Source organism: Podarcis vaucheri (genome assembly GCF_965113315.1).
Source record: "Podarcis vaucheri genome assembly, chromosome: 13".
Lineage (NCBI taxonomy): Eukaryota > Metazoa > Chordata > Lepidosauria > Squamata > Lacertidae > Podarcis > Podarcis vaucheri.
Window position 1 is genome coordinate 5,055,260 of NC_138751.1, and position 27,897 is coordinate 5,083,156.

The 27,897-nt window shown below is 53.5% G+C and overlaps 1 protein-coding gene and 1 long non-coding RNA gene across 2 annotated transcripts in view; one reads left to right on the forward strand and one right to left on the reverse strand.

Annotated features, from left to right (window-relative positions):
* The window catches only part of LOC309518156, a 350,853-nt gene that overhangs the window by 287,785 nt on the left and 35,171 nt on the right, over positions 1 to 27,897 (reverse strand). The window lies entirely within an intron of this gene.
* The window catches only part of DNAH2 (dynein axonemal heavy chain 2), a 146,876-nt gene that overhangs the window by 69,010 nt on the left and 49,969 nt on the right, over positions 1 to 27,897 (forward strand). Inside the window, exons 21-46 of the mRNA XM_082197458.1 lie at positions 1,060 to 1,260; positions 1,356 to 1,512; positions 1,871 to 2,045; positions 3,803 to 3,966; positions 4,108 to 4,269; positions 5,166 to 5,269; positions 5,834 to 5,990; positions 6,327 to 6,409; positions 6,931 to 7,111; positions 9,500 to 9,638; positions 11,104 to 11,321; positions 11,577 to 11,675; positions 12,276 to 12,401; positions 13,467 to 13,577; positions 14,733 to 14,921; positions 17,141 to 17,244; positions 17,968 to 18,157; positions 18,253 to 18,433; positions 19,018 to 19,145; positions 19,629 to 19,781; positions 20,252 to 20,377; positions 20,839 to 21,057; positions 21,516 to 21,633; positions 24,679 to 24,815; positions 24,898 to 25,035; positions 25,786 to 25,944. Coding sequence (XP_082053584.1) covers positions 1,060 to 1,260; positions 1,356 to 1,512; positions 1,871 to 2,045; positions 3,803 to 3,966; positions 4,108 to 4,269; positions 5,166 to 5,269; positions 5,834 to 5,990; positions 6,327 to 6,409; positions 6,931 to 7,111; positions 9,500 to 9,638; positions 11,104 to 11,321; positions 11,577 to 11,675; positions 12,276 to 12,401; positions 13,467 to 13,577; positions 14,733 to 14,921; positions 17,141 to 17,244; positions 17,968 to 18,157; positions 18,253 to 18,433; positions 19,018 to 19,145; positions 19,629 to 19,781; positions 20,252 to 20,377; positions 20,839 to 21,057; positions 21,516 to 21,633; positions 24,679 to 24,815; positions 24,898 to 25,035; positions 25,786 to 25,944 — 3,919 coding nt within the window. The remainder of the gene's footprint in view (positions 1 to 1,059; positions 1,261 to 1,355; positions 1,513 to 1,870; positions 2,046 to 3,802; positions 3,967 to 4,107; positions 4,270 to 5,165; positions 5,270 to 5,833; positions 5,991 to 6,326; positions 6,410 to 6,930; positions 7,112 to 9,499; positions 9,639 to 11,103; positions 11,322 to 11,576; positions 11,676 to 12,275; positions 12,402 to 13,466; positions 13,578 to 14,732; positions 14,922 to 17,140; positions 17,245 to 17,967; positions 18,158 to 18,252; positions 18,434 to 19,017; positions 19,146 to 19,628; positions 19,782 to 20,251; positions 20,378 to 20,838; positions 21,058 to 21,515; positions 21,634 to 24,678; positions 24,816 to 24,897; positions 25,036 to 25,785; positions 25,945 to 27,897) is intronic.

Here is a 27,897-nt window from a genome sequence, read left to right on the forward strand (position 1 = left end):
CATCGTTCAGCACTGAGGTCCAGCTCCGAGGGCCTTCTGACGTCTCCCTCCCTGTGAGAAACCAAGTTACAGGGAACCAGGCAGAGGGCCTTCTCGGTCAAGTGGGGACTGGGCCCGAGTCTGACGCTCTAACCGCTATGTCCTGGGAGTCATTTTGGACTCACGGGTGTCCATGGAGGCAGAAGTCAATTCTGTGTCCAGGGCAGCTGTCTACCAGCTCATCTGGTACGTAGGATGAGACCCACCCTGCCCTCCCACAGACTGTCTCGCTAGAGTGGTGCATGCTCTGGTTATCTCCTGCTTGGACTACTGCAATGTGCTCTACGTGGGGCTACCTTTGAAGGTGACCCGGAAACTACAACTAATCCAGAATGCGGCACCCAGACTGGGGACAGGGAATGGCCGCTGAGACCACATAACACTGGTCCTGAAAGACCTACATCGGCTCCCAGTACGTTTCCAAGCACAATTCAAAGTGTTGGTGCTGACCTTTAAAGCCCTAAACGACCTCAAAGGCCCAGTATACCTGAAGGAGCGTCTCCACTCCCATTGTTCTGCCCGGACACTGAGGTCCAGCTCCGAGGGCCTTCTGGCGGTTCCCTCCCTGCGAGAAGCCAAATTACAGGGAACCAGGCAGAGGGCCTTCTTGGTGGTGGCGCCCGCCCTGTGGAACGCCCTCCCACCAGATGTCAAAGAGAAAAACAACTACCAGACTTTTAGAAGACATCTGAAGGCCCCCCTGTTTAGGGAAGTTTTTAATGTTTGATGTTTTAATGTGTTTTTAACATTCTGTTGGGAGCCGCCCAGAGTGGCTGGGGAAACCCATCCAGATGGGTGGGGTATAAATAAATTGGTGGTGGTTCTTACGTCAAAGCTGCTGGGAATTGGGAATTACAGTTCAGCAGCAAGCAGAGGGCTCCACTGCATGTCGTTGTCTGACAGCGGTTCCTCTATCACAAAGCTGGAGCCTCTGGAAGGAGCGGGGTGGGATGGGATGGGGCCGAGGTCTCCAGGCACAGCCCTCCCGCCTTTCTTACTAGGCTTGTATGGCCCCTGCAGGTACATGGAGGTAGCCAACAACGTCCAGAAGGAGGAGACGGTGCTCAGCATCCAGTTTGTGCTGCTGGACTGCTCCCACCTGAAGTCCGCCGTGGTCCAGCACTGCAACGAGTGGCAGCACAAGCTCACCAACCTACTGAATGAGATGGCCACCAGCCGCCTGCGGGAGCTGTATGCCTACCTCCAGGACAACGCCGCCGAGTGAGTCCTGAGCCCTCCCTGCCCCCCCCCCGGAAGTGTTCCCTGCTAGCCTCTGGATCCTCCCTCTGACTGGACCCCCTTTGTCCCCCGCACAGCGTCAGCCGTCCTCCGCAGACCCTGGAGGAGCTCAGCCGGAGCCTGCAGCTGCACGAGACCCTCCAGAACGAGCTGCCCAAGATCGAGGGGCAGATCCCCCCCATCCACGAGCAGTTTGCCATCCTCGAGAAGTACGAGGTTGCAGTGGAGGAAGAGGTGCGAGGGGCTTTCTGGCGGCGGCAGGAGCAGGGCGGCCTCCTCTTCCCTCTTTCCCTGCCAAAGTGATCCTGAGCATAATGTTCTCCTTTTCTGCTGAGGTAGACGCTCTTGGAATTAAGTTACGCGCCCTGCTGAGGGCAAGAGGCAGCCACAAATCTGATTGATCTCTGGGATGAGGGTGGCAGGCGTGGTGGCGGGCAGGCAGAGCAAGGGAGCAGCTGTTTTTTTTGGGGGGGGTGTCATGCTTCTCTCTTCTCTCGAGTGCCTCCTTGCCTCCCCTTCCTCTGACCTCTGCGTTCTCTTCTTCCTCCTCCTCCTCCTCCTCCTCCTCCCCTTCCTCCCCTCTCGCTTCCAGGTGCTGCAGCTTCTGGGGGAGCTGAACTCGGAGTGGCTGGCCTTCCAGCAGTGCATCCTGGACAGCGAAGCCATGCTGAAGAAGCACAAGGAGAAATTCAAGACGGGCCTCATCCACTGCGCGGACGACTTCAAGAAGAAGGCCCAGACTCTCCTGCAAGACTTTGGCACCAATGGTGAATGGCCGCAGCGGGGAGCCCAGTCTCTCTCTCTCTCTCTCTGTCCCACCCACCCCCTTTCCCTCCTTGGTGGCCAGGTCTTTATACAGCCAAGGGCACCTTTTCCTTTGCAAGTCAAAGAAACCCACCCCCTCCCCCTTGGTCGATTGTGTGAAACCTCAGCCTGGGCTTTGCTTGTTTTAAAGGCCTCCGAAGAATCTGTAAAGCAGCCCAGGCTCGATGGAAATCTGGCTCCTGCTGTTTTTACAGGCATCTTAAACTCTTAACTGGAGGTCTGCAGCCAGGGCTGCGTCTGGTAAATGTGCCTCCTGGCTCCCATCTGCATGCGCCACAAGGGAGGCTTCTTGCCTGATCCTTTGTACATTTACTTGGAAGTAAAACCCCCCCTTGGGATTCCTGTGCAGCAAGTTCACACTGTTCTCCAGGAAGGAGAAGCCACCGTCTCTCCCGCTGCCTGGTCCCCAGCCACTGAAGCTGCCTTTGCAAGGAAGCGGCTTACGATTGGCTGTGGCAGTAGCCATCTTGTGATGGAAGGAAGGTGCAAACCTGCATGTAGTTACATGTGCAGTAAGAGCTGCTCAACAATGGAATGGACTCCCTCAGAAGGCGGTGGGCTCTCCTTCACTGGAGGTTTTTAAACAGTATTTGGGTGGCCATCTGTTTGGGATTCTTTAACACTGTTTCCTGCATCGCAAGGGGTTGGACTAGATGACCCTTGGGGTCGCTTCCGGTTGGAGACTTGTGGAATTCAGTCGGTAGCTCACCTCAACCCGTGGGATGTATGTGGAGCCCCAGCCGAGTCTTCAGAGATTTCCTGCTCCCAGCAGAATGGCTTCTGCCTGAGTCCCCAGTTAAGGGGGAAACTTCTCTCCCATAAAGTAACAAAGTCTTTATTGTCTCCAGACATAAGACAAAGCTAAACACTCCTGTGGACTTTATACAGTACTTCTGGTCTTTGAAGTAAAGATGCACACGTACGGAGAGATTCGCTAACATTATCGCCATGCTAGTTATCGCTGCTGTGTAAAACTCGCAGCCTCTTCCCCTGACTCTCGAGAGTCAGACCCTGACAGCAAACAGGGCGAGACATGGGCATGCATCAGGACAGGACTTCGCATAACGAAAGCATTCCCGAAATGGGAAGGCGAATGAGTCATCAAGTCGCACACTCGACCTTGCTGGTGTTGCTGTGATAACCCGGTGCACCTGCTCTCTTATCTTGGAACAACCAGATGTACGGGATGTGCTAACTCAAAACATGAGCCCAAGCACTGTGTCATTCAAACCATTGTTCACATTGCACCCAAACTTCCAGCTGTACAATTCTATGGCGGGAGTAAGCCTCTGTCCTCGTTGGACTGAGGTCCTAGCACACCTGTAAGCAGGTCTCTGTCCTTCTCATTCAGTGCCCTTCTCTGCCCCCCGCCCTGGCCAGGCAGACTTAGTCTGCCCTTCATGGGAAACCTCGCCACTGCTAGTGCCATTCAGGATAAAATTCATTGTGGCCTGTGTAGCTAGGGTTCCCGTGTAGCTATGAGATGGTTCATGGATCAATACATTCACCGTGGTCAGCTTTTCATAGTTTTAAATCCAGGAATCAGAACCGCAACACTTGACTCCAGAACTGAGCGCTGCTGCCTTCGCCTGTCATCGCCTTCCGCCAGACTCCTTATCCAACTGGATGGCCAACCAGAGAGGGCAGGGAGGAGGAAAAGGGCTTGGGGTTATTGACTTCTCTCTCTCCTCCCATGTAGGTCCTTTCACCAGCGCCTTGTCGGCCGATGCTGCCCTGGAGCAGATCGCTGAAATGAGGCGGCTGCTGGCTCAGATGAAGGAGGAGGAAAACACCCTTCGTTCTAACCTGGGCATCTTTAAGATCGACCAGCCGGCCTCCAAGGACCTTCAGAAGCTGGAGAGGGTAGGATTGGCTCTGCAGGGAGGGAGCTTGTCTTGACCGGCCCGTCCGCCACTTCCTGCACCAGAAAGAAGCAAGCCGAATTCTGGGGTAGGCCTGCGGGGGAGCTTGCCATCACTGACCTCTCTTCTGCGCCCCCTGCAGGAGTTGGATTACATCCAGCAAGTGTGGGAGATCACCAAGGAGTGGGAGGTCCACTGGAACGAGTGGAAGGTAGTGAGTTTCAAGACCCTGAAGACGGAAGTGATGGAGAACATAGCATTCGCACTTTTCCGCAAGCTGAACAAGCTGAGCAAAGAGCTTAAGGTAAGGGGCAAAGCGTGGGTCGTGTCCCTGCGACGATGCCCAGCTGACCCTTCTTGGGGTCACAGGGGATCATTTTCCCATTGGGGACTCAAAAGGGCATTTCGCAAGTCTGGCTAATTTTCCTTCTGTGCTTCCGTCCTAAGAAAAGCAATGTCAGGCTTTGGGGTGGCTGTGGATAAGCAGAACAAAGGAAATATAGTCTCTTACCATTTAAAGAGATTTTAATGATCACAGCAGAAGAACAACGAGTCCATTCTCGGAGTAAAGGTGCTCCCAATTAAGGTTTACACCCACTCCCTCCCCCCGAGTCACCAGAGTCACTTCCTCGTCTTGCAACCAGATCTCGCAGCCACTGTGCCTTCTGTGCACAGTGCACCTTATCTAATCTCCGTGACCTTGGACGGATCGGATGGACCCTTTCCAGCAAACCGGTGCCTGTCAACTCTCTTCCTCCCAGTTCTTCTTCTCCTAGCTGTTCACCACCCAGTTCTTCCTAACTTTTGTCCTCTGAACTATGTCCCTCTGCAAACCACTGGTCCAAATCTATACCGTCCCACTGCTCCTGGGAAGATTCAGGATCCTGATCAGGTGCAGGGGGAGAGGGAGGCTCCCACCATTCCTCATCTGTGCAGTCCTCCTCGGCACGGTCCCTGACAAGGAGTCTCCCAGGATTAAAGGTGGAGGCATCACTTCAGTTGCTGCAGTGAGTGGCCTGGATTCTGTCTTCTTGGGAGAGGAGGCAGGCGCAGCAAGATGAGTGCTGAAGGGCCCATTGGCAGTTGCCTGCAATCCCAGTATTAGTTCTGATAATAATAATAATAACAACCCTTCCCATCTGACAGGGTTATCGCAGCAGATGTTTTTCAGCCCTCCCACTGACTGTTTTCTGACTTTAGGATCGGAACTGGGAGATCATTGAGACCTCCAAGTCGAAGATCGAGCAGTTTAAGAAGACCATGCCCTTAATCACAGACCTCAGGAACCCGGCCTTGCGAGAGAGGTAGGCAGTTTGATTACTGGCTAAGGCTGTTCCTTTTGGGAAGGTCAATGAGGATCCTATGGAGCTGAAAAAGAAGGGTGGACCATGGAGACCCCTCCGTGACATGACCAAGGCCACAATGAATGGTATAACTCCTGCAGACGTCATCCAAGCTCCGAGCATAGATTTAGGGTGTCATTTGTGAGCTGGGAAGAGCCCTGCTTCCCATGAAGGCAATATTACTCCATAGCACTGTGGACCAGGCCATCCTGGATATATTTTGGGTCTTGCACACCTGGTGGTTGCAGGGGCTCCTGGCACCTACCCCATGATTTCTGATAATGATTTTCAGGTGTCCTTGGGCCTATCTTCTCATCAACAAAGCAACATGGGCAGAGACCAGGGCGGTGGGCGGTGGAGACGAGATGCTGGGAATTGTCTGGCCAAGAGGAGACGTTCCCCAGACTGCCCATGAATAGCCAGGGTTCAAAGGCATAAGAAAGATTCTTCTTGGTGCTGAAGTGCTCAGCTCTTCACCCAGAAAAGAGAGAGACCCTCTGACTGGCCTGTTCTGGTTTCCTGCAGGCACTGGGAACAGGTGAAGGACCTGGTCCTCAGGGCATTTGACCAGGATGCCGAGGATTTCCGGCTGGAGAACATCATTGAGCTTGGTCTGGATAAACACGTGGAAAAGATTGGCGAGATCTCTTCCTCGGCCACCAAGGAGCTGGCCATTGAGCAGGTAGCATCGGCGGCTCTGCCCCATATTTCCTCTGAAGGAAGGATGCTTTGAGCATCACTTGCAGGGGCCCCACTTCATCTCCAACTGGATCAGACCAGCTCCTGGCCTCCTTTACCACCCACCTGCCCGTCACCTGGTTGCCATTTCCCTTTGCTCTAAATGCCTGTAAATGGCAGGGAGTCACTTTTTTTTTACTGTATCCCACCTGACATCATACATAACCTCAGGTGGGTGTGGCTTGGGAAAGTGGTCCTGCTTCTTTAGCCACTGGGTGCCCAGCCTCCAGTCTCTCTCTCTCTCAGCATTGACAATTGGCCTTCATTGCTTTCCCTGCAGGCTCTTGCAAACATTGCCAAGACCTGGGATGCCACCACTTTGGACATTGTGCCATACAAGGACAAGGGACACCACCGTGTCAGGTAGGCCCAGTGCAGGAGGTGTAAAAAAAGGGTGGCCCCTTCCCCCAGGATGGCGGCACATGCCATAGCGGGACCCAGGTTGCACTTCTGTCATGGGCTCTGGCTAGCATCTCTCCGGTTGGACTGAATAGCTTTAAACATCTGGTCCCCTCTTTTTTAGGTTTTTGTCTGCTGTCCATATCCCTGATTTTAAAATTTTGTGGTTGCCTTATTTTTGTTAATTTTTTTAATGCTCTCATTAATACTTTTATTGTTGCAAGCTTCCACAATCATTGCTGCTGCGGTGGAAGGGCAGAGCACAGTTTTTCTGAAGGATAAATAAATAAAACGACCTGGGAGATTTAGGAGCTTATGGTCCAGACACTGTCTAAAGTGGGGTTTGTCAGTCTAGTTATGTTGGCCAGCCAGCCAGAAGCCAGAGAGGGATTCTGATCTTGCATGCGTGCTCTGACCTTGCAAGGGTTCCAGGCTTTGGCCCCTGCCCAGAAAGGCCTGTGTTCACATGCTCCCCATTTCTGCAGAGGATCCGAAGACGTCTTCCAGGCTCTGGATGACAATCAGGTGGCCTTGTCCACCATGAAGGCCTCGCGCTTTGTGAAGCCCTTTGAGAAGGATGTGGACCGCTGGGAGCGCTGCCTCTCGCTCATCCTGGAGGTGATTGAGATGCTGCTGACGGTCCAGCGACAGTGGATGTACTTGGAGGTGAGGCTCGCTTTCTCCAGAATAGGTGGTAGCAACAGCAGCGGCGGCGGAGGAAGCCACTTGGGCACTTGGGGCAGTGTGCCAAGGATTCGGACGAGCTGCCCATAGGGGCAGGGCACACCACGGGGCCTCTGAAGTCTGCCTGCCTCCTCCCACTCAGCCACTCTAAAGCTGGGGAGGAGGCAGCGGGCAGACCGTTTGGGCAGCACAGAGCCTGCGAGCTCCCAAGCCACCGCGTCTCGGGCACGCTGCAGGCCCTGCAGTGAGTGCTGCCCGGCATTTTGTCACCCCCCTCAGTGGTGACACCCGGGGTGGCCCACCCCCACCGCATCCCCCTTCCTCCGCCCCTGAGCAACAGGCACTTGGGTGCTTCACTGTTGGAAATGAGAAACTGTCTGTCTGTCTCTCTCTCTCTCTCTTCGGGCAACAAGTCGCCGTTCTGTCTTGGTCTCTCAGACAGGCCTCTGAGCTAGCATTAAGTGTGAGCATTCGAGGGTTTCAGTGATGACTATTCTGCATCTTCCACAGAAAGAGAAAGGAAAGAAGCAGGTCCTTCCTTCGTGCTGCTATGGGCAGTCTCTCTTTCTGTCAAAAAGCAAGGGTAACATTTTAAACAGAATCTGAGAGAGGGGGAAATTGCCCACAATCCTCAGGACATGTTGCACTGGATCCTGCTGCACAGAAAATGTGGCACCCTTTTGAAGGAGGCCCAGCCAGCTCTGTAAAGTCACATAACACCTCCATTGGTCCAGAGGACTCTGGGTGACTTAATATCTTCTTGTCTTCCTGGTCATTTTCTGGATCTTCTTCCTCCTTGAGTAGACTCCAGCTCCCAAGGAGACTCCTGGCAACCCAACAAGCCCTCCTACACTGACTCTGAGCTTCCTAGGATACCCTGCTGCCTTTGCAGGGGTGAAGGGAGAGAGTTCAGGATCAAGGCAGGGCTCCGGAGGTGGTGGGAGGGGTTTGTTGCAGGGGCCTGCCAGATGAAACTTCCACAAGCCAAGGCACTTCTGGTTGCCTTGGGACCTTTGCGGAAGAATTTACTGTTACTCAGTATGGAGGAATGGTGGTGGCAATTAATGGAAGTAAAGTTGATATTGAAGAAAAAACATGGTTGACATTTACCAATAGTAATAACAATTCGAGAACCCCGCTTGGACTTTTCGCGGGGAAAAGAAATGAATGATTTTGAGACACTTTGACTTAAAAGAAATAATGTTTAACAGGAAGTGGAAAGGATTGATGGTTATCATAGACTGAATGTCTTGTTTTCTTCTTTTTGTAATATAACCAGCAGATGGAAAATCAGAAGCCCTTTTTATCTTTATTGTTTCTCTTCCTTTTTCTCTTTTTCTCCACTTTTCTCTCTCGCTCTTTCCTTTCTTCTTCGTGCTTCTTTCTCTTTCCTTTACTCTTTCCCTTCCTCTCCTTTTGTGGTTCTTGTCTCTCTTTGTTTTCTTCTCTTTTTCTTTGGTGTCCTCCACTCAGAGCCTTTACTGAGGTCCAGAGATTGCATACTCATGGGGGCGGTAGATGATTGATGGAGGACCCTGGGTGGGAGGCAGGGAAATGTTGGTCTTCCAGGGTGAGAGGCTGGGAGGAGAAAGGAAAGATTCCAGGAGAGATCTGAAAGAAGAAAGGAATATCTGGGGTCAGAGCCAGGAGGCGCTCTCTGTGGGTGCTAAGGGTTAAGAACCACCGTTAAGATGGAACTCTGTGTTCTGCTTATTCTATTTTATACTTCTTGGAGCTGTTTTTTAAAATTTATATTAGTTTACTGTACCTTAAAGGTAAAGGGACCCCAACCATTAGGTCCAGTTGCGGCCGACTCTGGGGTTGCGGCGCTCATCTCGCTTTATTAGCCGAGGGAGCTGGCGTACAGCTTCTGGGTCATGTGGCCACCATGACTAAGCCACTTCTGGCAAACCAGAGCAGCGCACGGAAATGCCGTTTACCTCTCCGCCGGAGTGATACCTATTTATCTACTTGTACTTTGACGTGCTTTCCTACTGCTAGGTTGGCAGGAGCAGGGACTGAGCAACGGGAGCTCACCCCGTCATTGCAGGGATGCGAACCGCCGACCTTCTGATCGGCAAGTCCTAGGCTCTGTGGTTTAACCCACAGCGCCACCCGCATCCCTGTACCTTACTGTATTCCCAAAAAACTTACATGATAAAAAAGAGACCTTTGCAACTTCTTCCAAGTCCTCGACTGCCCTGGGGTCCTAGGCCTCTTCCTCCGAGGTCTCCCCAAGAGCCTCTCAGATCCTCTGTGCTGTTACTGTGGGCAAGACGGGCAGTGCCTGGTGACCTCCACCCCCAAAAGTGCAGGTGATCCCGGCGATTCGTGCCTCACCCTCTTCCTCCTCCCGCCTCCCCATCCCAGAACATCTTCTTGGGGGAAGACATCCGCAAGCAGCTGCCCGGTGAGTCCTCCTCCTTTGACCGCATCAACAGCAGCTGGAAGACCATCATGGACCGCTTTGTGAAGGACAACAACGCTCTGCGTGCCACACATTACCCAGGTGCTGCTGCTGCTGCTACTTTGCGGGAGGGGATGCAAGGAGAAGCAAGGGGGGAGGTGACAGAAACTCAAGGGCGGGGCTGTGCCCTCCTGATTTGCAGGAAGGAGGCCCCAGGTTCAGCCCAACACAATAGCCTCAGGTGACAGGTGAGGAGAGAAGTCTCTCTCATTGCCGGAGACATGAGAGAGCAGCTTCCAGCCAGAGGCAGCAACACTGGACTAGATGGGCCCAGATGGTTTAAGGTAGCTTCCTATGAAACATCAGGAAGAATTTTCTGGCAGCAAGAGCCATTCAACAGCAGAACAGACTGCTTCGTAAGGGGATGGGCTCTCCTTTGCTGGAGGTGTTTCATCTGTCAGGGATTTAGTTGCGATTCCTGTACTGAAAGGAGTTGATGACCCTTGGGGCTCCCTTCGAACTCTGTAATTCTATGATATGTTTGTAAGTTGCTGGGCGGGCAGCATAGCTGTCAACTTTCAGATTTGAAAATTAGGGATCAGCAGCCTCGAAAATAAGGGATCAGCTGTCTCACCTGTCCCAGGGACAGTCTACGGGATATCTAACAATCCGGGATAGCAGCGGGAAGCAGCGGGAAAGAGCGTTGGAATAAGGGAATTTCCCGCAAAAAAATTGAAGGTTGACAGCTATGACGGGCAGTCCTGTTTGGTGCAGTGCGATTAACTGTGAGAAGGGTCAGGGAAGTAGAGGGCAGGTCATACAGGACCTTGCTAGTTATCTCCCGCTTGGACTACTGCAATGTGCTCTACGTGGGGCTACCTTTGAAGGGGACCCGGAAACTACAACTAGTCCAGAATGTGGCAGCTGGACTGGTGACTGGGAGCGGCCGCTGAGACTGCTTACAGTGAAAGACCTACAGTGGCTCCTACATTCAAAGTGCTGGTGCTGACCTTTAAAGCCCTAAATGGCCTCAGCCCAGTATACCTGAAGGAGCGTCTCCATCCCCATCGTTCAGCCCAGACACTGAGGTCCAGCTCCGAGGGCCTTCGGGCAGTTCCCTTCCTACGAGAAGTGAGGTTACGGGGAACCAGGCAGAGGGCCTTCTCGGTAGTGGCGCCTGCCCTGTGGAATGCCCTCAGATGTCAAGGAAATAACTCTCTGACTTTTAGAAGACATCTGAAGGCAGCCCTGTTTAGCCCACCCCCAACTCAATATGGCATCCCTTCCCGTTTAGGGAAGCTTTTAATGTTTAATAGATTATTGTATTTTAGTGTTTTGTTGGAAGCCGCCCAGAGTGGCTGGGGAAACCCAGCCAGATGGGCGGGGTATAAATAAATTATTATTATTATTATTATTATTATTATTATTATTATTATTATTGCTGCAGCATGGGCACTTCACCACCTGCAGAAGATGTGCGGATAGGCCAAAGGGGGTGGGTTTCTTTTCCAGCGGCAGTGGGGCCATTGGTGACTGTTTTGTGATGCTCCCCCCCCCCCCGCCACAGGACTGTTGGACAAGCTGGTGGAAATGAACAGTGCTCTGGAAGAGATCCAGAAGTCCCTCGACATGTACCTGGAGACCAAGCGCCACGTCTTCCCCCGCTTCTACTTCCTCTCCAACGACGACCTGCTGGAGATCTTGGGCCAGTCGCGCAACCCGGAAGCCGTCCAGCCCCACCTCAAGAAGTGCTTCGACAACATCAAGTGCCTCAAGATGCAGAAGGCAGGGACACCCCCCCCCACATACCAGCCCCCTTGACTGCCAGCGACTGCCCCCAGCCTCGCAGCAAGGCCCCCTTTGCTTCTTCCCCAGTGCCTTTTCTTCTTTCCGCTACATATTGTGGCTAATGGGCAGCTGGCGTTCTCCTCATCCTGGGCTCTTTCTTGGTGGGAAAGTGAGCCAGCAAGGGCCCCTTTCTTCTCCCCACCCCCCACCAGTGACTGGGACGAAAACCTTAGCTCTTTCTTTTCCCCTTAGATTGGCAATACCAACCGATCCGAAGCCTTGGGCATGTTCTCTCTGGATGGCGAGTACATAGATTTCACGCACTCAGTGATGCTGGAGGGACCCGTCGAGGTGAGTCCTTTCTGGCCTTCTGCTCAGCACCATCCTAGCTCTCTCCCTGACTGTGGAAAGGAACTGCACTGCCATGCTGGGGAAACCCAGCCAGATGGGCGGGGTATAAATAATAAATTATTATTATTATTATTAAGCGCTGCAGGCATCAGGAACCCAGTACTGATGGGCAGGTGCTAAATGAGGCCTCGCTACGCCTGGTCTCTCTCCCGAGACTGCTCACACTCCCTGAGTTGGGGTTAGTTGAGCAGCGTCTAGCTCAGGGGTTCCCTTCCTGGTCCTCTGCTGCTGTGCCTCAATAGAGGCCATCTCTAGCCTCTCCAAGTAGCCCTCTGAACCCCTGCCTCTCCCACTCCCTCTGCTGCCGCCCTTGCGGCTTTCTCTGCTTTCTGAGACCCTGTGTCAGGTTCAGCGTGACGAGGGTGGAATAATGTGTCGAGAGAGCCATTGCTACCTTTTCGGGAGCCAGGGATCCCTCCGATGTTTCTCCCCATGTGCCTTTGTGCAATAAAGTTGTGATGCTCGCATGCAGCAAGCCTTGATGCCAGCCCTGCTAGCCTGCCCTCAGAACGGACTAGCTGGGGATCGTTGACCTTGCAGGAGTGGCTGTGTGATGTGGAACGGGCCATGCGCTGGACCCTGCGGGAGGTGCTGAGGAACTGTCGTCTCGCTTTGAAGAAGATGCTGACCAAGAGGGACAAGTGGGTGAAGGAGTGGCCTGGACAGGTGATGGACAAGGACAGGGCCGTCTTTAGCAGATGCGGCGCTGGGGTGCAAATATCCGCTCACTGCCCCCAAATTACCATGGATAGTGGGGGGGGGGTAGCGAAGCTGCGCACTGCCAGCCATGGGGGTGTGTGCGCAACTCTCCCCCATGCCGTTGCGGGAGAGCAATCCCTGCAGAGGCTTCGGAGGGAAGCTGGCCATATGTTTGACGCTCGCCAGCCATATGTTTGATGGGGAGCTGCTGGCGGGCGTGCAGGGAAAGGGGAGGCCGCAGGCAAAGCCGCACAGCTCCCCCACTCGCTGGGGCGCCCCTGAGAGGCCGGCGCCCTGGCGCAGCGAACCACTAAGCTGTATGGGAAAGACGGCTCTGGACAAGACCAGAATATGGAGAGGGATGGGGTGGTCACACTGAGGACTTAGCCCACACCAAAGCAATAGTGGGACAGACAACCCTGGGAGGGGGTGGACTCTCCTATATTGCAGGTTTTTCCGCAGAGGATGGCTGGCTGTTGGGGAATCTGTGACTCCTGCAGTCTAGGAGTTTGGACCAGATGACCTTTCCAAGTCTATGACTCTATTAGACTGTGCCTTGGGCACAGATTCTGGCCTGGCCTTTGACGCCTAAGGGGTGTGTGCTGTTAGGGCACACCCTTATTCTTGGAACTGTCATTCATGCTAATTGTTTTTAATACTGAATTTTAAATTGATATCACCAGCCCTGGGACCTGCTGATGAACGGTGGGCAGTAGATTTAATAACAGTAATCATACTCAGTACTACTCCATGCTAATTAGTGACCCCAGGAACTCTTTCTCTCCCCCTTCGAAGTTGTACTGACAAGCAGGACGTTCTCCCCCTGCCCCTTTAAATGCACGTTTGCGGGTGAATCGGAGATTCCAGTTGCCTGTGATGATGAGTGAACCAACCCAGAAGTATAAGCATCCACTCTTGAGTGTCTAGCAAAAGTTCTGACACTGAAAAAATTGGGGCCGGGCTTTGCTTGCAGATGCTTTCTCCCCAAGACTGGCAGCCCCTCCATGCTTACCCAGAACCCTCTCCTTGCAGATGGTGATCACCGCTAGCCAGATCCAGTGGACGGCGGACGTTAGCAAGTGCTTGGCCACCTGCAAGGACCGAGGAGACAAGAAATACCTCAAAGCCATGAAAAAGAAGCAGGTGAGACAGGGGCTGGCAGATCCACCCCATTCCTGCATGTGGGTCAAGGCGCCCACAGATGAGCACATGTGGGCACCTGCGTCCCCTCGGTTGAGAGCCTGACAAGATCTGCTTCTCTCTGGGATGTGTGCCTAGGGAACCCGAGTCCGAGGGACGTGCTATCTTTTGCTCTCTGGCTATCCAGTGCTTTGGACGGGGTGGCCCTGCGAGGGACCCTCTAGGTGCTGCTGCCAGACTGCATCTCCCATCAGTCATTCCTGAGCTTTGGCCATGCTGACTGGAGCTAGTAGGGGTTAGGGGACCCAACAGCACCTGGGGGGTCACAGAGTTACCCTAGAGAGCTGTCAGGTGACGAGGAGGAGATCAGCGTGTTGGAGGTGCCCTCTTCAGGAGAAGTTCCTAGTGGATTGGGGTATGGGAATCTGGGACCCTGAGAGGAGTTTGACCCCAAGGAGGGTCCCAGTGGCTCGGAAGGTGGAGACGCCCTGAAAATGTCAGGTTCATTACGAAAGCCTTTAAGTCATCACAGCTTCTTGCTTTTTCACGCAGAGTCCCAAATTCCCAAAGGGCCTTCCCTTCAGTACAGCATGTAATGTGTTATTGGAAGTTCATATCTGGGTGTCCCTCTAGCGCATTTCTTAGATCTGTGCCTCCCACTCCCTCACCCCCATCCCTTCCAGTTTTTATGAAAACAAGAACCAGATCACTTTAATGCACCTAAGAAAGTTTTCCACCATTTCCCTGCTGCTTGGTCCGTCTCCCATAAAAAAGTGGGGTGGGGGGAGCAAAGGGGGGGGGCTGCCCATGAGACTGCTGCCATGGCTGCGAAGGGTCTCAGGGTTGCAGAGCAGCCATTACGGCTTGCTTCTCTTGGCTGCTGCGTCTGCATCCCTGCCCCAGCCTCCAAGGAGGAGACTTTTGGGGCACGATGACACCAATGTGGAATATGTCTCCCTTTCCATCTGAGGGATGTTGGAGGGTGTGGGGGCCTTTGGGCTCCCACGTTTGGGCCCCTGCCTCCATCTCCAGCCGGCCAGATCCTTCTGGAAAGGATCACGGGCAGGGCACAGAGATGGGCAACCCTCCTCCATGGTTTCCTGGCCCAACCAAAGCTCCGTTTTGCCCGCCACAATCAGGCCCTTGCTCCCCGCGCAGGTGTCCATGCTGAACAAGTACTCGGAGGCCATTCGAGGCAACCTGACGAAGATCATGCGCCTGAAGATTGTGGCGCTGGTGACGGTGGAGGTCCACGCCCGGGATGTCATTGAGAGGCTCTACAAGAGTGGCCTGATCGACGTGACGTCCTTTGAGTGGCTGAGCCAGCTTCGCCTCTACTGGGAGAAGGTGAGGAGGGCAGCTGACATGGGCTGGGGGGAGGCTGGGTGGTGCAGTGGGTGAGCAGGGACAGAGAGAGAGATGCATATTTACCGTGTGCCAGTGGTGAGCCGCCGCTGCCACCCTCCTCTGGACAGCTAACAGTTCCCAGCCCGGTTAGCTCTGCGCCCATCCTTGAGTTCCGTTTCCCTCTGCTGTTTGTGGTGCGGAAGCGCAGGAAAAACTGCTCTTGGGGAGGGTCTGAGCCTGGGCTGGAGCCTGCCTGTGTGTCTCTCGCCTCTTTTCTCACCCAGCGGGTGGCAGCCAGATTGCTTGGATTGGTTTGGAGCTCAAATGGAAGCTGCATACTTTTGTTCTGCATCCTCTGCATGTTCAGGCCTCCACACCTAAGCGGCACGTCGTCTAGGAGGCAGGCGGGGAGGCTGCTGGGGGCTGCCCCCTGCACTGACCCTGGCTACCAATATAACCTTGTGCGGCCTCCCTTGCTTTTGTGCTTGCCATCAGCAGAAGCCGGGTCCTCGCAGAGTTCCAGGAGCTGGTGTGTGTGAGGAGGGGAGAGCTGGCTGTCAGTCCAAGTTGAGACCACAGGAAGTGCCTGGGTCCAAAACACAGCAGGGGTCAAGTCCAGAGCAAGGCAGCCAGGACTAGAGGAGCTGGAGGCAATGGTGGAGGGCCTAGAGTGCCGGAAGAAGCAGGATTGGATAAGTTCATAGAGGAGAGGGCTATTGATGCCTACTAACCATGATGGCAGGGACGCGGGTGGCGCTGTGGGTTAAACCACAGAGCCTAGGACTTGCCGATCAGAAGGTCGGCGGTTCGATTCCCAACGACGGGGTGAGCTCCCGTTGCTTGGTCCCTGCTCCTGCCAACCTAGCAGTTCGAAAGCACAAAGTACAAGTAGACAAATAGGTACCACTCCGGCGGGAAGGTAAATGGCGTTTCCATGCGCTGCTCTGGTTCACCAGAAGTGGCTTAGTCCTGCTGGCCACATGACCCGGAAGCTGTATGCCGGCTCCCCTGGCCAATAAAGCAAGATGAGCAGCGCAACCTCAGAGTCGTCCATGACTGGACCTAATGGTCAGGGGTCCCTTTACCTTTACCTAATCACGATGGCTTTGTTCTGCCTGCCCTGTTGCCCTCCGGATGTTTTGAGCTACCAGCTCTTTATCTGCCACATCCAGCATGGCCATGGACTCACCCACACTTCTGGTTGCCCCATAATTTCTAGTCACAGGTCAAAAAGGTTCTTCTTCTTTTTCCTCCACTTTTCCTTGGAACACCCGTTGCTTACCGCTGAATTGGAACAAATGTCAATCCGCAGAGAACCTGATTGACATTTGTTCCGATTCAACAGCAGGACAAAAAAAGGAGACTTTCAGACCTATGACTTGAAATCACTGGGACAAATGGAAGTGTGAGTGAACCCCATTGATACTGGGGTTGGTGGGAGCTGAAGTCCAAAACATTTGGAGGACACCAGGATTGGGAAGGAAGGACAGTTTTTAGCAATGTGGGTCCCGGGGGGGGGGGGAACATGGGGCATCATGTGACTGCAAGTGACCGCTCTGTGTTGGTGCAACGTGAACAATGGTTTAAACGGCACAGTGGTTGGTCTCATGTCTTGAGTTAGCACATCTGGATGTTCTAAGAGAAGGGTGCCAGGTGCACTGGGGTTACCGTAGCAACACCAGCAAGGTCGTGTGCATGACTGGCTGAGTTGCTCACCTTCCCATTGGTTCAGGAATGTAGATACAGGTATAATAGTCTCTAGGGCATTGCTTTCATTATGTGAAGTCCTGTCCTGATGCTATCCTGGTTTGCTATCAGGGTCTGACTCTGAATCTGTGGGATAGGGGAAGAGGCTGTGGGTTTTACACAGCAGCGTCAGCTAGCATGGTGATAGCGTTAGCGGATCTCTCCATATATAAGCATCTTTACTTCAAAGACCAGAAGAACTGTATAAAGTCTATAGTGTTGTTTAGCATTGTCTTCTGTCTGGAGATGATAAGCGCTTTGTTACTTTGAGCTGTGTGGCAGAAGAGTTTTCCCCTTAACCGGGGATTCTGGAAGAAGCCATTCTCTTGCGGGAAGGAAATCTCTGAAAACTTTGTTGGGGCTCCACATCCTCCTGATGCGTCACACGGGCTGAGATGTGGTGAGCTACCCGCCGACTTCCACAAGTTCCCAACACCCCGCCACCCCTCTCCTATGGAAAATCTTTTTTTCAGGAGCTGGACGATTGCGTCATCCGGCAGACCAACACCCAGTTTGCCTATGGCTACGAGTATCTGGGGAACTCGGGGCGGCTGGTCATCACCCCACTCACCGACAGGTAACCCACGAGGGCTGTGAGCCCGACCAGGAGAAGCCTAGTGGTTTCTGGCCATGCAAGTTGGCATGCCGTGAAGGGCTTGGTTCCAGCACTGACAGGCTACAGCCTGGGTCTGTCTGGGTCGGAAGACTGGGGGAATCTGCTGGGGGCAGCAGGAGGGAGCCTGGGAGGGAGAAGAGGCAACTAATAATGTTTGGGGAGGGGTGAAAAAGAAACGAGGGAAGGAGATGGGCCCAGGTGGCCAGTGGGGAAGCCAGTCGTGGGAACCCCTAGCCATCCTGCTCTACAAGGAGAGCCTGAGATGTTTGAATGAAGTTAAGCGGTTTCTAGCTGTAATGATATAAAAGAATATGGAAAATTGGATTTTTAAATAGGTAAAAATTTAATGTTGTAATATATTAAGATCAAAGATCAGGATAATAAGGAGGGAAAGAAATTGCTGAATTAATTAACTGAATTGGAATACAAAAAAGGGAGGTATGAGGAGGTCAGGGAATTAAGGATATGAATGTAAGATATGGAAAGGTTGATTTTTTATTTTTATTTTTTATCTGTGTACTTATTCTGTATTTTTCTTGTATTTTTATTTTTGTCTTTTATTCTTGTATTTTTTGCTTTAATGCAATTCCTTTTTCTGAAACTTTAGTAAATATTTATATTTGTGCTCTGGGGAAAAAAGAGAGAGAGAGAGATGTTTGGGTTCCTTTGGCCTCTCTTCCGCAGGTGCTACATGACTTTGACCACAGCCCTCCACCTCCACCGGGGAGGGTCCCCCAAGGGCCCGGCAGGCACTGGCAAGACGGAGACGGTGAAGGACCTGGGCAAGGCTCTGGGCATGTACGTCATTGTGGTCAACTGCTCCGAAGGCCTGGACTACAAGTCGATGGGGCGCATGTACTCCGGCCTCGCACAGGTAAGGGGAAGAGTCGGGCGCTGGCCCTGCTGCCAAGGGCTCCCCACGCCTGCCCTGGCCCTCCCCAAGCTCTCCACTTTGCACTCTGCCAACAGACCGGGGCCTGGGGCTGCTTTGACGAGTTCAACCGCATCAACATTGAGGTCCTGTCCGTCGTGGCCCAGCAGATCCTCTCCATCCTCTCGGCTTTGGCCGCCAACCTGACGCGCTTCACCTTTGAGGGCCACGAGATCAGCTTGGTGTGGTCTTGCGGCATCTTTATCACCATGAACCCAGGTGGGGAGGCCGGGAGGGTCGTTCTGGGCAGGGGTGGCGTCAGGCTTCGGGGAATTCTCTTTCGGGGGAAAACAAAGAAGAGTTCTGACTAATGAGTTTATTCACTCATCACAGCAAGAGACAAAGGAATGCAGTCTGTCTCCCGTTAATGTCATTGCTCCAACTGAGCTCCTCGCCCCTCCCTTCCTCGCAACAGCACTTCCCCTTACGGTGGCCGCCAGGGGCTAATTGTTTCTGAATCCTTTGCTCTTGCAGTCTCAACGAACGCCAGGTTCTGGGAGAAGGGGGGGTCAGAAATACTATCCAGTGATAGTGTGTCAGCTGGCTGCTCTCTGTCTCCTCCTCCTCTTCTCCCAACCTCCCATCTCTTCTGTTCGCCTGTCTCTGAGCTGTGACCTTCCTCAAACCACTGCTGTAATTCAATACTGCCTTCCTCTCCCCTGGAAACTTCAGGAAGGGGGGGCAATCTCCACCATTCCTCCTCAATCCCGTCCCCTTCAGTCCAGTACCTGACAGGTGGGCTCAGCTGGGGGGGTGCCTCCACCCGTGGACATTTGCCAGTGCTTCCGTGTTCCTCTTGGCAGGTTACGCCGGACGCACAGAGCTGCCCGACAACCTCAAGTCGATGTTCCGCCCCATCTCCATGGTGGTGCCTGACTCCACGCTCATTGCTGAGATCATCCTATTTGGGGAAGGCTTCAATAACTGCAAGGTACTGTTGGGATGGACGTGGGTGGCGCTGTGGGTTAAACCACAGAGCCTAGGACTTGCCGATCAGAAGGTTGGTGGTTCGAATCCCCACGACGGGGTGAGCTCCCGTTGCTCGGTCCCTGCTCCTGCCAACCTAGCAGTTCGAAAGCACGTCAAAGTGCAAGTAGATAAATAGGTACCACTCCAGCAGGAAGGTTAACGGTGTTTCCGTGCACTGCTCTGGTTCGCCAGAAGCAGCTTAGTCATTCTGGCCACGTGACCTGGAAGCTGTACGCCGGCTCCCTCAGCCAATAAAGCGAGATGAGCACCGCAACCCCAGAGTCGGTCACAACTGGACCTAATGGTCAGGGGTCCCTTTACCTTTAACTTACTGTTGGGATGGTTCGGGGAGGAGGGGGCAGGAGCGCTTTGCTTGGGCAGAGCGGGTGAGCGGAAAAAGAGCGCTCCCGATGAGGTTCGCCAAACTGTCTCCTCCCCTTCTCAGATCCTGGCCAAGAAGGTTTACACCCTCTACTCGCTGGCTGTCCAGCAGCTCTCCAAGCAAGACCACTACGACTTTGGCCTCCGGGCGCTCACGTCCCTGCTCCGCTATGCCGGGAAGAAGCGCAGGGTGCGGCCTGACCTTTCTGATGAGGAGGTGAGGAGCCCCCTGCCTTTGGCAGTTGTGCTGCAAAACGTGGCCAGCACAGAGGGGCCATAGCTCAGCAGCAGAGAGCTTGCCTTGCAAGCCGAAGATCCTGCGGCCAAGCTTGAAATCCAGGAGAGCCACTGCTGCCAGTCAGTCTGTGTAGACAATACTAATCTAGGTGGACCAATGGTTTGGCCCCTTTTAAAGCAGCTTCCTCTGTTCCTGGAAGGCTAGTGGCTGCCAAGAACTCTGGGGTTGGAATGAAGAGGAAGTCACTCGTAACGTCGCTGTTGTGTGTGCAGTTTTGGGAGGGGAAATGACCTTTGGCTCTCCATGTCTGCTTCTGGTGGCTTTTTATCGTCATGCAGCAGCTCCTTTATGCCACGGGGTTCTCCCTGGGGTGCTTAATGGAGCGCTTGGCACCCTTTTTTTGCCCCCACATACCCTCCGACCAGCTCTTCCGCACTCTTTGCTTGCAGGTCCTCCTCATGGCCATGAAAGACATGAACATAGCCAAGCTGACGTCCGGCGACGTGCCTCTCTTCAACGCCATCACTCAGGACCTCTTCCCAGGCATTGAGTGCCCCGTCATCGACTATGGGAAGGTCAGCCACCCTGTCCCCTCCCTGCCCCACAGGCTTTGCCTCTTCTTCTCAGGAAATCTGGCAAGAGCCCCACCCAGTGCTGAGCTGCTGCTCTCCAATGGAAGCCCCTCGCAGGTGCAACCCACCAACCCACTGGAATGCTTGATGGTAGTGGTGGAAAAAGCAGGGACTTTATTGGGAGAGAGGATCGTAGAATTGTGGAATTGGAAGAGGGCATGAGGGTCATCTAGTCCAACCCCCTGCAAGGCAGGAATCTTTCATCCACTGTGGGGCTCGAACCCACAGCCCTGGGATTGAGAGTCTCATGCTCGACCGACTGAGCTAAGATGTGGCATGAAAAACAAGGTGTTGCCTATGCAGCCTTCTAATCCGGGTACTTCTTTCTTTCTTTCTTTCTTTCTTTCTTTCTTTCTTTCTTTCTTTCTTTCTTTCTTTCTTTCTTTCTTTCTTTCCCCCTCCAGCTCAAGGAAGTCCTTGAGGGGGAGCTGAGAGAAATGGGCCTGCAGGTGATCCCCTTCACCATCACCAAGGTGATCCAGCTGTACGAGACCAAGAACTCTCGCCATTCCTCCATGATCGTGGGCAACACGGGCAGCGGCAAGACCGTCACCTGGCGTGCCCTGCAGGCCACCCTCTGCACCCTCTGCAAGAGCGGAGACACGACGGCCAACATAGTCCGGGTCAGTGGGAAGCTCCTGCGCCTCCCCGGTGCCTGGCTCTCCGACACAGGCACTTGCCTCTGCCAAGTCTGGCTGCCTCTTCCTCTTCCTCCACCTCCTCTGGGGCCCATCCCAGACTTCTTCTGGGACTTGCTGGGCTGGGTGGGGCTTCTTCCCCAATGGCCACTTTTCCTCTAGCCCCTCCTGCTGGCTGGCTTCTCTGCTGCATTCTTTCCTTGGGACGGGAAGCAAGTTGATCGCCCTTGATATAAAAACGGGAGCAAGATTACCCTCCAACCCTCTAGCTTCCGTTTTCTTCTTCCCAACTGGAAGTTTATAAAAAAATTAATAAAGTGCAAAGGACTCTCCGGGTCTTAGCTAGAAAAACGCACCTTGCTTCCTCCTGACTTTGTCTCCCCCGTCCCTCTCTTCCTCCAACCTTCCCTCTCTCTTTCCTTGCTGGGTCTGCCTGCTTCCAGGAGTACCCCCTGAACCCGAAGGCAGTTTCCCTGGGCGAGCTGTACGGAGAGTACAACCTCAGCACCAATGAGTGGACGGATGGCATTCTGTCCAGCGTCATGCGATTGGCATGTGCAGGTACACCAGGGCCCCTTCCTTCACTCCTGCCGTGTTGCTAAGAGAGAGAGAGAATAAGAGAGAGAGAGAGAGAGAGAGAGGTATCAGAGAGCCTTCCTGCTTAGAAGCCACACTGTCTCAGACCTATAGGGACACATCTTCTTCCCTGGGGGCAACTGAGTCCTCCTGCCCTGCAGGCCAGGCTGAGTCCGGGGTACTCAGAGGCCCCAAATGTATAACAGAGCAGACAAAGGGCTTGGATGGTGACACCCACAGGGAACATAAGCAGAGCCGTGCTGGGTTAAACCTCTCTAGCCCATCATCCTGGAAACCCAAAAAGCAGGGCAGAAAGGCAGCCACTCTCCCCTCTTGTCTTCCCCCATTGTCTCATATTAAGAGCTACACTGCTCTGAATCTGGAGGCTCCATTTTGCTATCCGTAGCTGGCGACAATACTGCTATCTTTTATGAGTTTGTCTCCATTCCCCATTTAAGTCAGTGGCCGCTGCCGCCCCATCTGGTGGCAGCCAGTTCCACAGGAGATGCTTCTGCCCCCATGATGATCGGGAGCCAAAGTGTGTGTGCGGGAGCTGAGCCCCTCCTGTCCTCCTTGTTAACTGCTTGCGGCCACCGAGTCTGAGCCATAGAGAGGCTGCGCAAAGCATGCTGGTGGGTGACCCATGTATTTGGGGCAATTTCCCACCCGCTCTCAAGGCCAGCTGTGAATTTTAGGCAGCTAAAGGTGGAGCCCATGTCACTGTACAGGCGCCCAGGGAGCTTAGGGGGCAAAGGAGAGGCCTTGCTAGGGCAGAGGCCTCAAACCACAGACTGCTCTGGCTCAGCTCTGCCATAACTCCTGCTTTCTCGTCTCCAGCCCTCACTGGCGGTTCCTCATCTTTGCGTCACCTTTGCTGTGGCCTGGCCAGCCTTCCCCCTGCCTGCCTGCCTGTCTGCCTGCTTACCTCTCAAAGACCATTTCCTGCCCCCCCCCAGCAAGGGGGGGGGCACAGCCCAACGAGATGCTGGATGTAGCCAGGAGGCACCAGGTCCCTTCTTTGTGGGGGGTTTCCTCTTGAGGGCTGGGGGCACTGAGCCCTAGGCCTAGGGTGGGGGGAAATCTGTGCTGAGCTTGGGACACTGTCGCCTGCCTCTCCTCAGCCCCCCCAACACCCCCAGCTCACGCCGCTTTGCCTGATAGCCTCACCCTGAGGGGGCACCGGTGATTATCTCCGAGTGCCGGCAGGAGGCCTCCTGCGGGCATTTGCTTTTTCTCATGCCAGCGGGGTGATGCCACTGCCGTTTCTAGGAAACGGTGGGAGAAGGAGCGGGGGAAGGCCTTCCTCTGACCCCAATCTCTATGATAATTGAGGATGGGAACCTGTTGGCATGCATGTTGATTTTGGGTGGGCGAAGGTGACCCACTGTCTTTTCCTCTCGGGGGATCCCTGCTCTGTGCTGGAGGGCTGGCTGCTTTGCAGGAGGGGGGGCACAGGGAACAGAGGATCGAAAGGCAAGGAAGAGGGTGAAATATTGGTCCAGGCTGGGGCATTGAGCTGCTTCAGAGAGACCCTTGTCGCTTATGGGTTTCTTAATCAGTTTCCGACCCCTTTCCTTCCACCCCCCTTCCGGTACAGGGTCTGACTCTCTTGTGAAGCAGATTGGAAGACTTCTGGGGTTCTGTTTGTGCTGCTGGGGCTGCAGTGTTGCGTGTGGCTAGCTACCTCACCCCTCACCCCCCCCCCACTGTTTGGATTACGCTGAGCTAGATGGTAACAGGGGTGGCTTGACTCATGTGCCATGACTCAGTGCCAGACTCGGTTCCGCTTGCCCTCGTAAACCTTCCAAATGCTGGTGGGGGGACGGCGACCCCGATTTGCACTTGAGTAAAATGATTCAAACTGCCTGCTTGAAAGATAGCCCCCGTGAGTGAAATAATCAATGTGAGCAGTGGTGGGAACTGGCCTTTGGAACGACTCCCTTGCAAAGCTGAGTGTTGGTTCTTGCTGGGCTGCTCCAGCTCTGTGGTCTGTTTTCCACCTTTGGGCATCTGAGGCCCAGACCTTTGCTTGCCCAGCCAGGCCTTGCTTCCCCCCGCCCGTGGATGGTAGCTGCTAACACTCTAACCCAGACTCCTGTCCCCATCTGACCCCCCCCCCCCCACTGCAGGACTTCTCCCTCAACCCCAAAGCCCTGAGCCTCGGGGAGTTGTTTGGGAGGTATGACCTTGCCACCAGCGAATGGCACGATGGCGTTCTGGCTTCCATCATGCGTGAGGTCTGCACAGGTATTTACCCTCCGGGAGGCCCACCTTGGCCGTGCCAGCTGCCTGCCTTGGCTGCCAATCACTCTTCCTTTCTGAGCAACCTGGCACCTCTCTCTGTCTCAGACAATCAATCTCTTCAAACAAGACCTTGGAAGAAATTCTCTGCTCTGCTTTGGAAATTTCTGTGTGTTTCAATCCATTCTGTGTCCCTGGCACCCCACCCGTTGCCCCTTGCTTGTTGACCAGCCGCTGTTCTGTTCCCCTGAATTACAGAATTTGGCTTTCAGGGAATCCCAGCCCTCACTTTTTTAAAGGGCATGTTTCTAGCTCTCCTTGATGTAGGAGCGTGAAAAAGATGACTGACGAGTCGGCTAAAGGCTCTATCTGGTATGTCTTCCCAAATACATTTAAGGAGCCAACAAAGATCTGAGCAAAAGAGCCCTCTCTTCTCTGGTGGCTTCCAGCAGCTGGTACTTAGAAATGTTGCTGCCTCAGACCATGGAGGTACAGCATAGCCCCTGTGGCTAGTAGCCATTGACAGCCTTTTTCCTCCATGAATTTGTCCAACCCTTTTTTTCAAGCCTTTTAAGCTGATAGCCACCCAGTCGAACTCTGGCTGTGGCTCTGCCAAGACTCAAGGAGAGGCAATTTTTCCTCAACCCACTTAGTTATATATTGTGGCTTCCACGTAAGGTATACAAAGGAGGGCAGCGAATTCACTGTCCTGAGATCCTTCCTGCTGCAGCCCGGGAGGCAGGAATCCGCGTTATGGACTCCGAGTTCTTAACGTTCCTCTTTGCCCAGACGAGAAACCCGATGAGAAGTGGATCCTCTTTGACGGCCCCGTGGACACGCTGTGGATCGAGAGCATGAACTCTGTCATGGACGACAACAAGGTGCTGACCCTCATCAATGGCGAGCGGATCGCCATGCCCGAGCAGGTAGGCCCGAGCTGCCCCCACAAGCCTGCCCCTCCAGCAGCTCCTTGGCCAGAACTGATTGGTGGTTTCCATTCCCCCACAGGTTTCCCTGCTGTTTGAGGTGGAGAACCTCGCCGTCGCCTCGCCTGCCACCGTCTCCCGGTGCGGAATGGTTTACACGGACTACAGTGACTTGGGCTGGAAGCCCTACGTCCTTTCCTGGATCGAGAAGCGCCCAAAGGTATTTGAGGAGGGGGGAGCAGTGGGTTGTAAAAGCGACCGGGTGCCGGGACCCCCGAGGTCGAGTCTGTCCTTTCCCCTCCTTGGAGGAAAGGCAGGATATAAACGTAATAAATAGCAACAATAAAGTAGCCCTAGCTACTGACAGGGTCAGGGTCAGGGCCAGATTTAGGTTTGATGAGGCCCTAAGCTACTGAAGGTAATGGGGCCCTTTATATGTCCAGCTCTCCTTTGTCAACAACAAATTGTCGTCGTTTTTTGTGTTGAATACATGCTATATGGTCATTTATGGACCTCATAGGTATCTCAAGCCATTTGCACCTGTTGCCCTGCAACCAGTCCATGCAGAATGTAGGCACCCTATATATAGAAATGAGCAAACCAGTGATATTTTAGGGAGCAGGCTAGCAGGCGGGGCCCGTGACTTACATCATAGGCGCCTACACAACACAAAACGCTGTTGCTGTAGGTAGGTTTTATTTTATTTGTTTTTTATCTTATATTTTTGGAAATGTACATCCAGGTTTTTTTTTCCCTTTAATTTTTTGGGGGGCCCTAAGAGAGTGGGGCCCTAAGCTATAGCTTGTTTAGCTTATACGTAAATCCGGCACTGGTCAGGGTGGGATGGAGAGGTCCTAGGGAAGCCCTGAAGGGACAAATGTGGGTTTTGGGGGGGGGGGTCTTCAGGAGGAGCAGATCAGGTAGTTGACAGTCAGCAAGCTTCCCTGTGCCCCCGTCTCCTCTGTCTCAGACCGAAGCGGAAACCCTGCAGCGGATGTTTGACAAATTTACCAACAAGATGCTGACCTTCAAGAAGGACAACTGTCAGGAGCTGGTCCCTATCCCCGAGTACAGTGGGATCGTGTCTCTCTGCAAGCTGTTCACATCCTTGACGTCGTCTGATGAAGGGGTAAGTGGCAAGCGAGGGCCGGTCAGCCGCTCCAGAGGCCCCGGGCGCATCATCAGCCTCCGCCCTCCTCAGGCCACCTGGCATTTGGGGCGCGTTATGTCAAGGATGGCCACCTTGCCTCTCTCTGAAAAAAGAATTATTAAGAATATTACAATGAGTTAAAGTAAAAAAGAAAGAAAAAGGGAAAGCGTACATAAAACATTTTAACAGACAAGAGGAAAACAATAACAAAATGACATTGAAATATAATTAAGATTACAGAACTATATAACATATATGTAAATGCATGAACTTATTGTTTTCCTCAGATATACAGTGGTACCTCAGGTTAAGTACTTAATTCGTTCTGGAGGTCCATTCTTAACCTGAAACTGTTCTTAACCTGAAGCACCACTTTAGCTAATGGGGCCTCCCGCTGCCGCCACGGCGTGATTTCTGTTCTCATCCTGAAGCAAAGTTCTTAACCCGAGGTACTTTTTCTGGGTTAGCGGAGTCTGTAACCTGAAGCGTCTGTAACCTGAGGCACCACTGTACATCGATTCATGGGTGACAATGGTTTCCAAAAATACATTACAAATACAGTTGTACCTCGGAAACTTTGCGACTCGAAAGTTTTGGCTCTCGAACGCCGCAAACCAGGAAGTGATTGTTCCGGTTTGCGGATGTTCCTTGGAACCCGAACGTCCGATGCGGATTGCTTCCAATTGGCTGCAGGAGCTTCCTGTACCCAATCGGAAGCTGCGCCTTGGTTTCTGAACGTTTTGGAAGTTGAACGGACTTCCGGAATGGATCCTCTTCGACTTCCAGAGGAGGGCAACCAAAATGGTCAAAGGCCTGGAAACGATGCCTTATGATGATAATAATAATAATAATTTATTATTTATACCCCGCCCATCTGGCTGGGCCTCCCCAGCCACTCTGGGCGGCTTCCATAAAAACCAAAAATACAATAAAATATCACACGTTAAAAACTTCCCTGAACAGGGCTGCCTTAAGATGTCTCCTGAATGTCAGGTAGTTGTTTATCGCCTTGACATCTGCTGGAAGGGTGTTCCACAGGGCGGGCGCCACTACCGAGAAGGCCCTCTGCCTGGTTCCCTGTAGCTTTGCTTCTCGCAATGAGGGAACCGCCAGAAGGCCCTCGGCGCTGGACCTCAGCGTCCGGGCAGAATGATGGGGGTGGAGACGCTCCTTCAGGTATACTGGACCGAGTCCGTTTAGGGCTTTAAAGGTCAGCACCAACACTTTGAATTGTGCTCGGAAACGTACTGGGAGCCAATGCAGGTCTTTCAAGACCGGTGTTATATGGTCTTGGCGGCCGCTCCCAGTCACCAGTCTAGCTGCCGCATTCTGGATTAGTTGTAGTTTCCGAGTCACCTTCAAAGGTAGCCCCACGTAGAGTGCATTGCAGTAGTCCAAGCGGGAGATAACCAGAGCATGCACCACTCTGGCGAGACAGTCCGCGGGCAGGGAGGGTCTCATCCTGCGTACCAGATGGAGCTGGTAAACAGCTGCCCTGGACACAGATTTGACCTGTGCCTCCATGGACAGCTGTGAGTCCAAAATGACTCCCAGGCTGCGCACCTGGTCCTTCAGGGGCACAGTTACCCCATTCAGGACCAGGGAATCCTCCACACCTGCCCGCCTCCTGTCCCCCAAAAACAGTACTTCTGTCTTGTCAGGATTCAACCTCAATCTGTTAGCCGCCATCCATCCTCCAACCGCCTCCAGACACTCACACAGGACCTTCACCGCCTTCACTGGTTCTGATTTAAAAGAGAGGTAGAGCTGGGTATCATCCGCATACTGATGAACACCCAGCCCAAACCTCCTGATGATCTCTCCCAGCGGCCGCATGTAGATGTTGAAAAGCATGGGGGAGAGGACAGAACCCTGAGGCACCCCACAAGTGAGAGCCCAGGGGTCTGAACACTCATCCCCCACCACCACTTT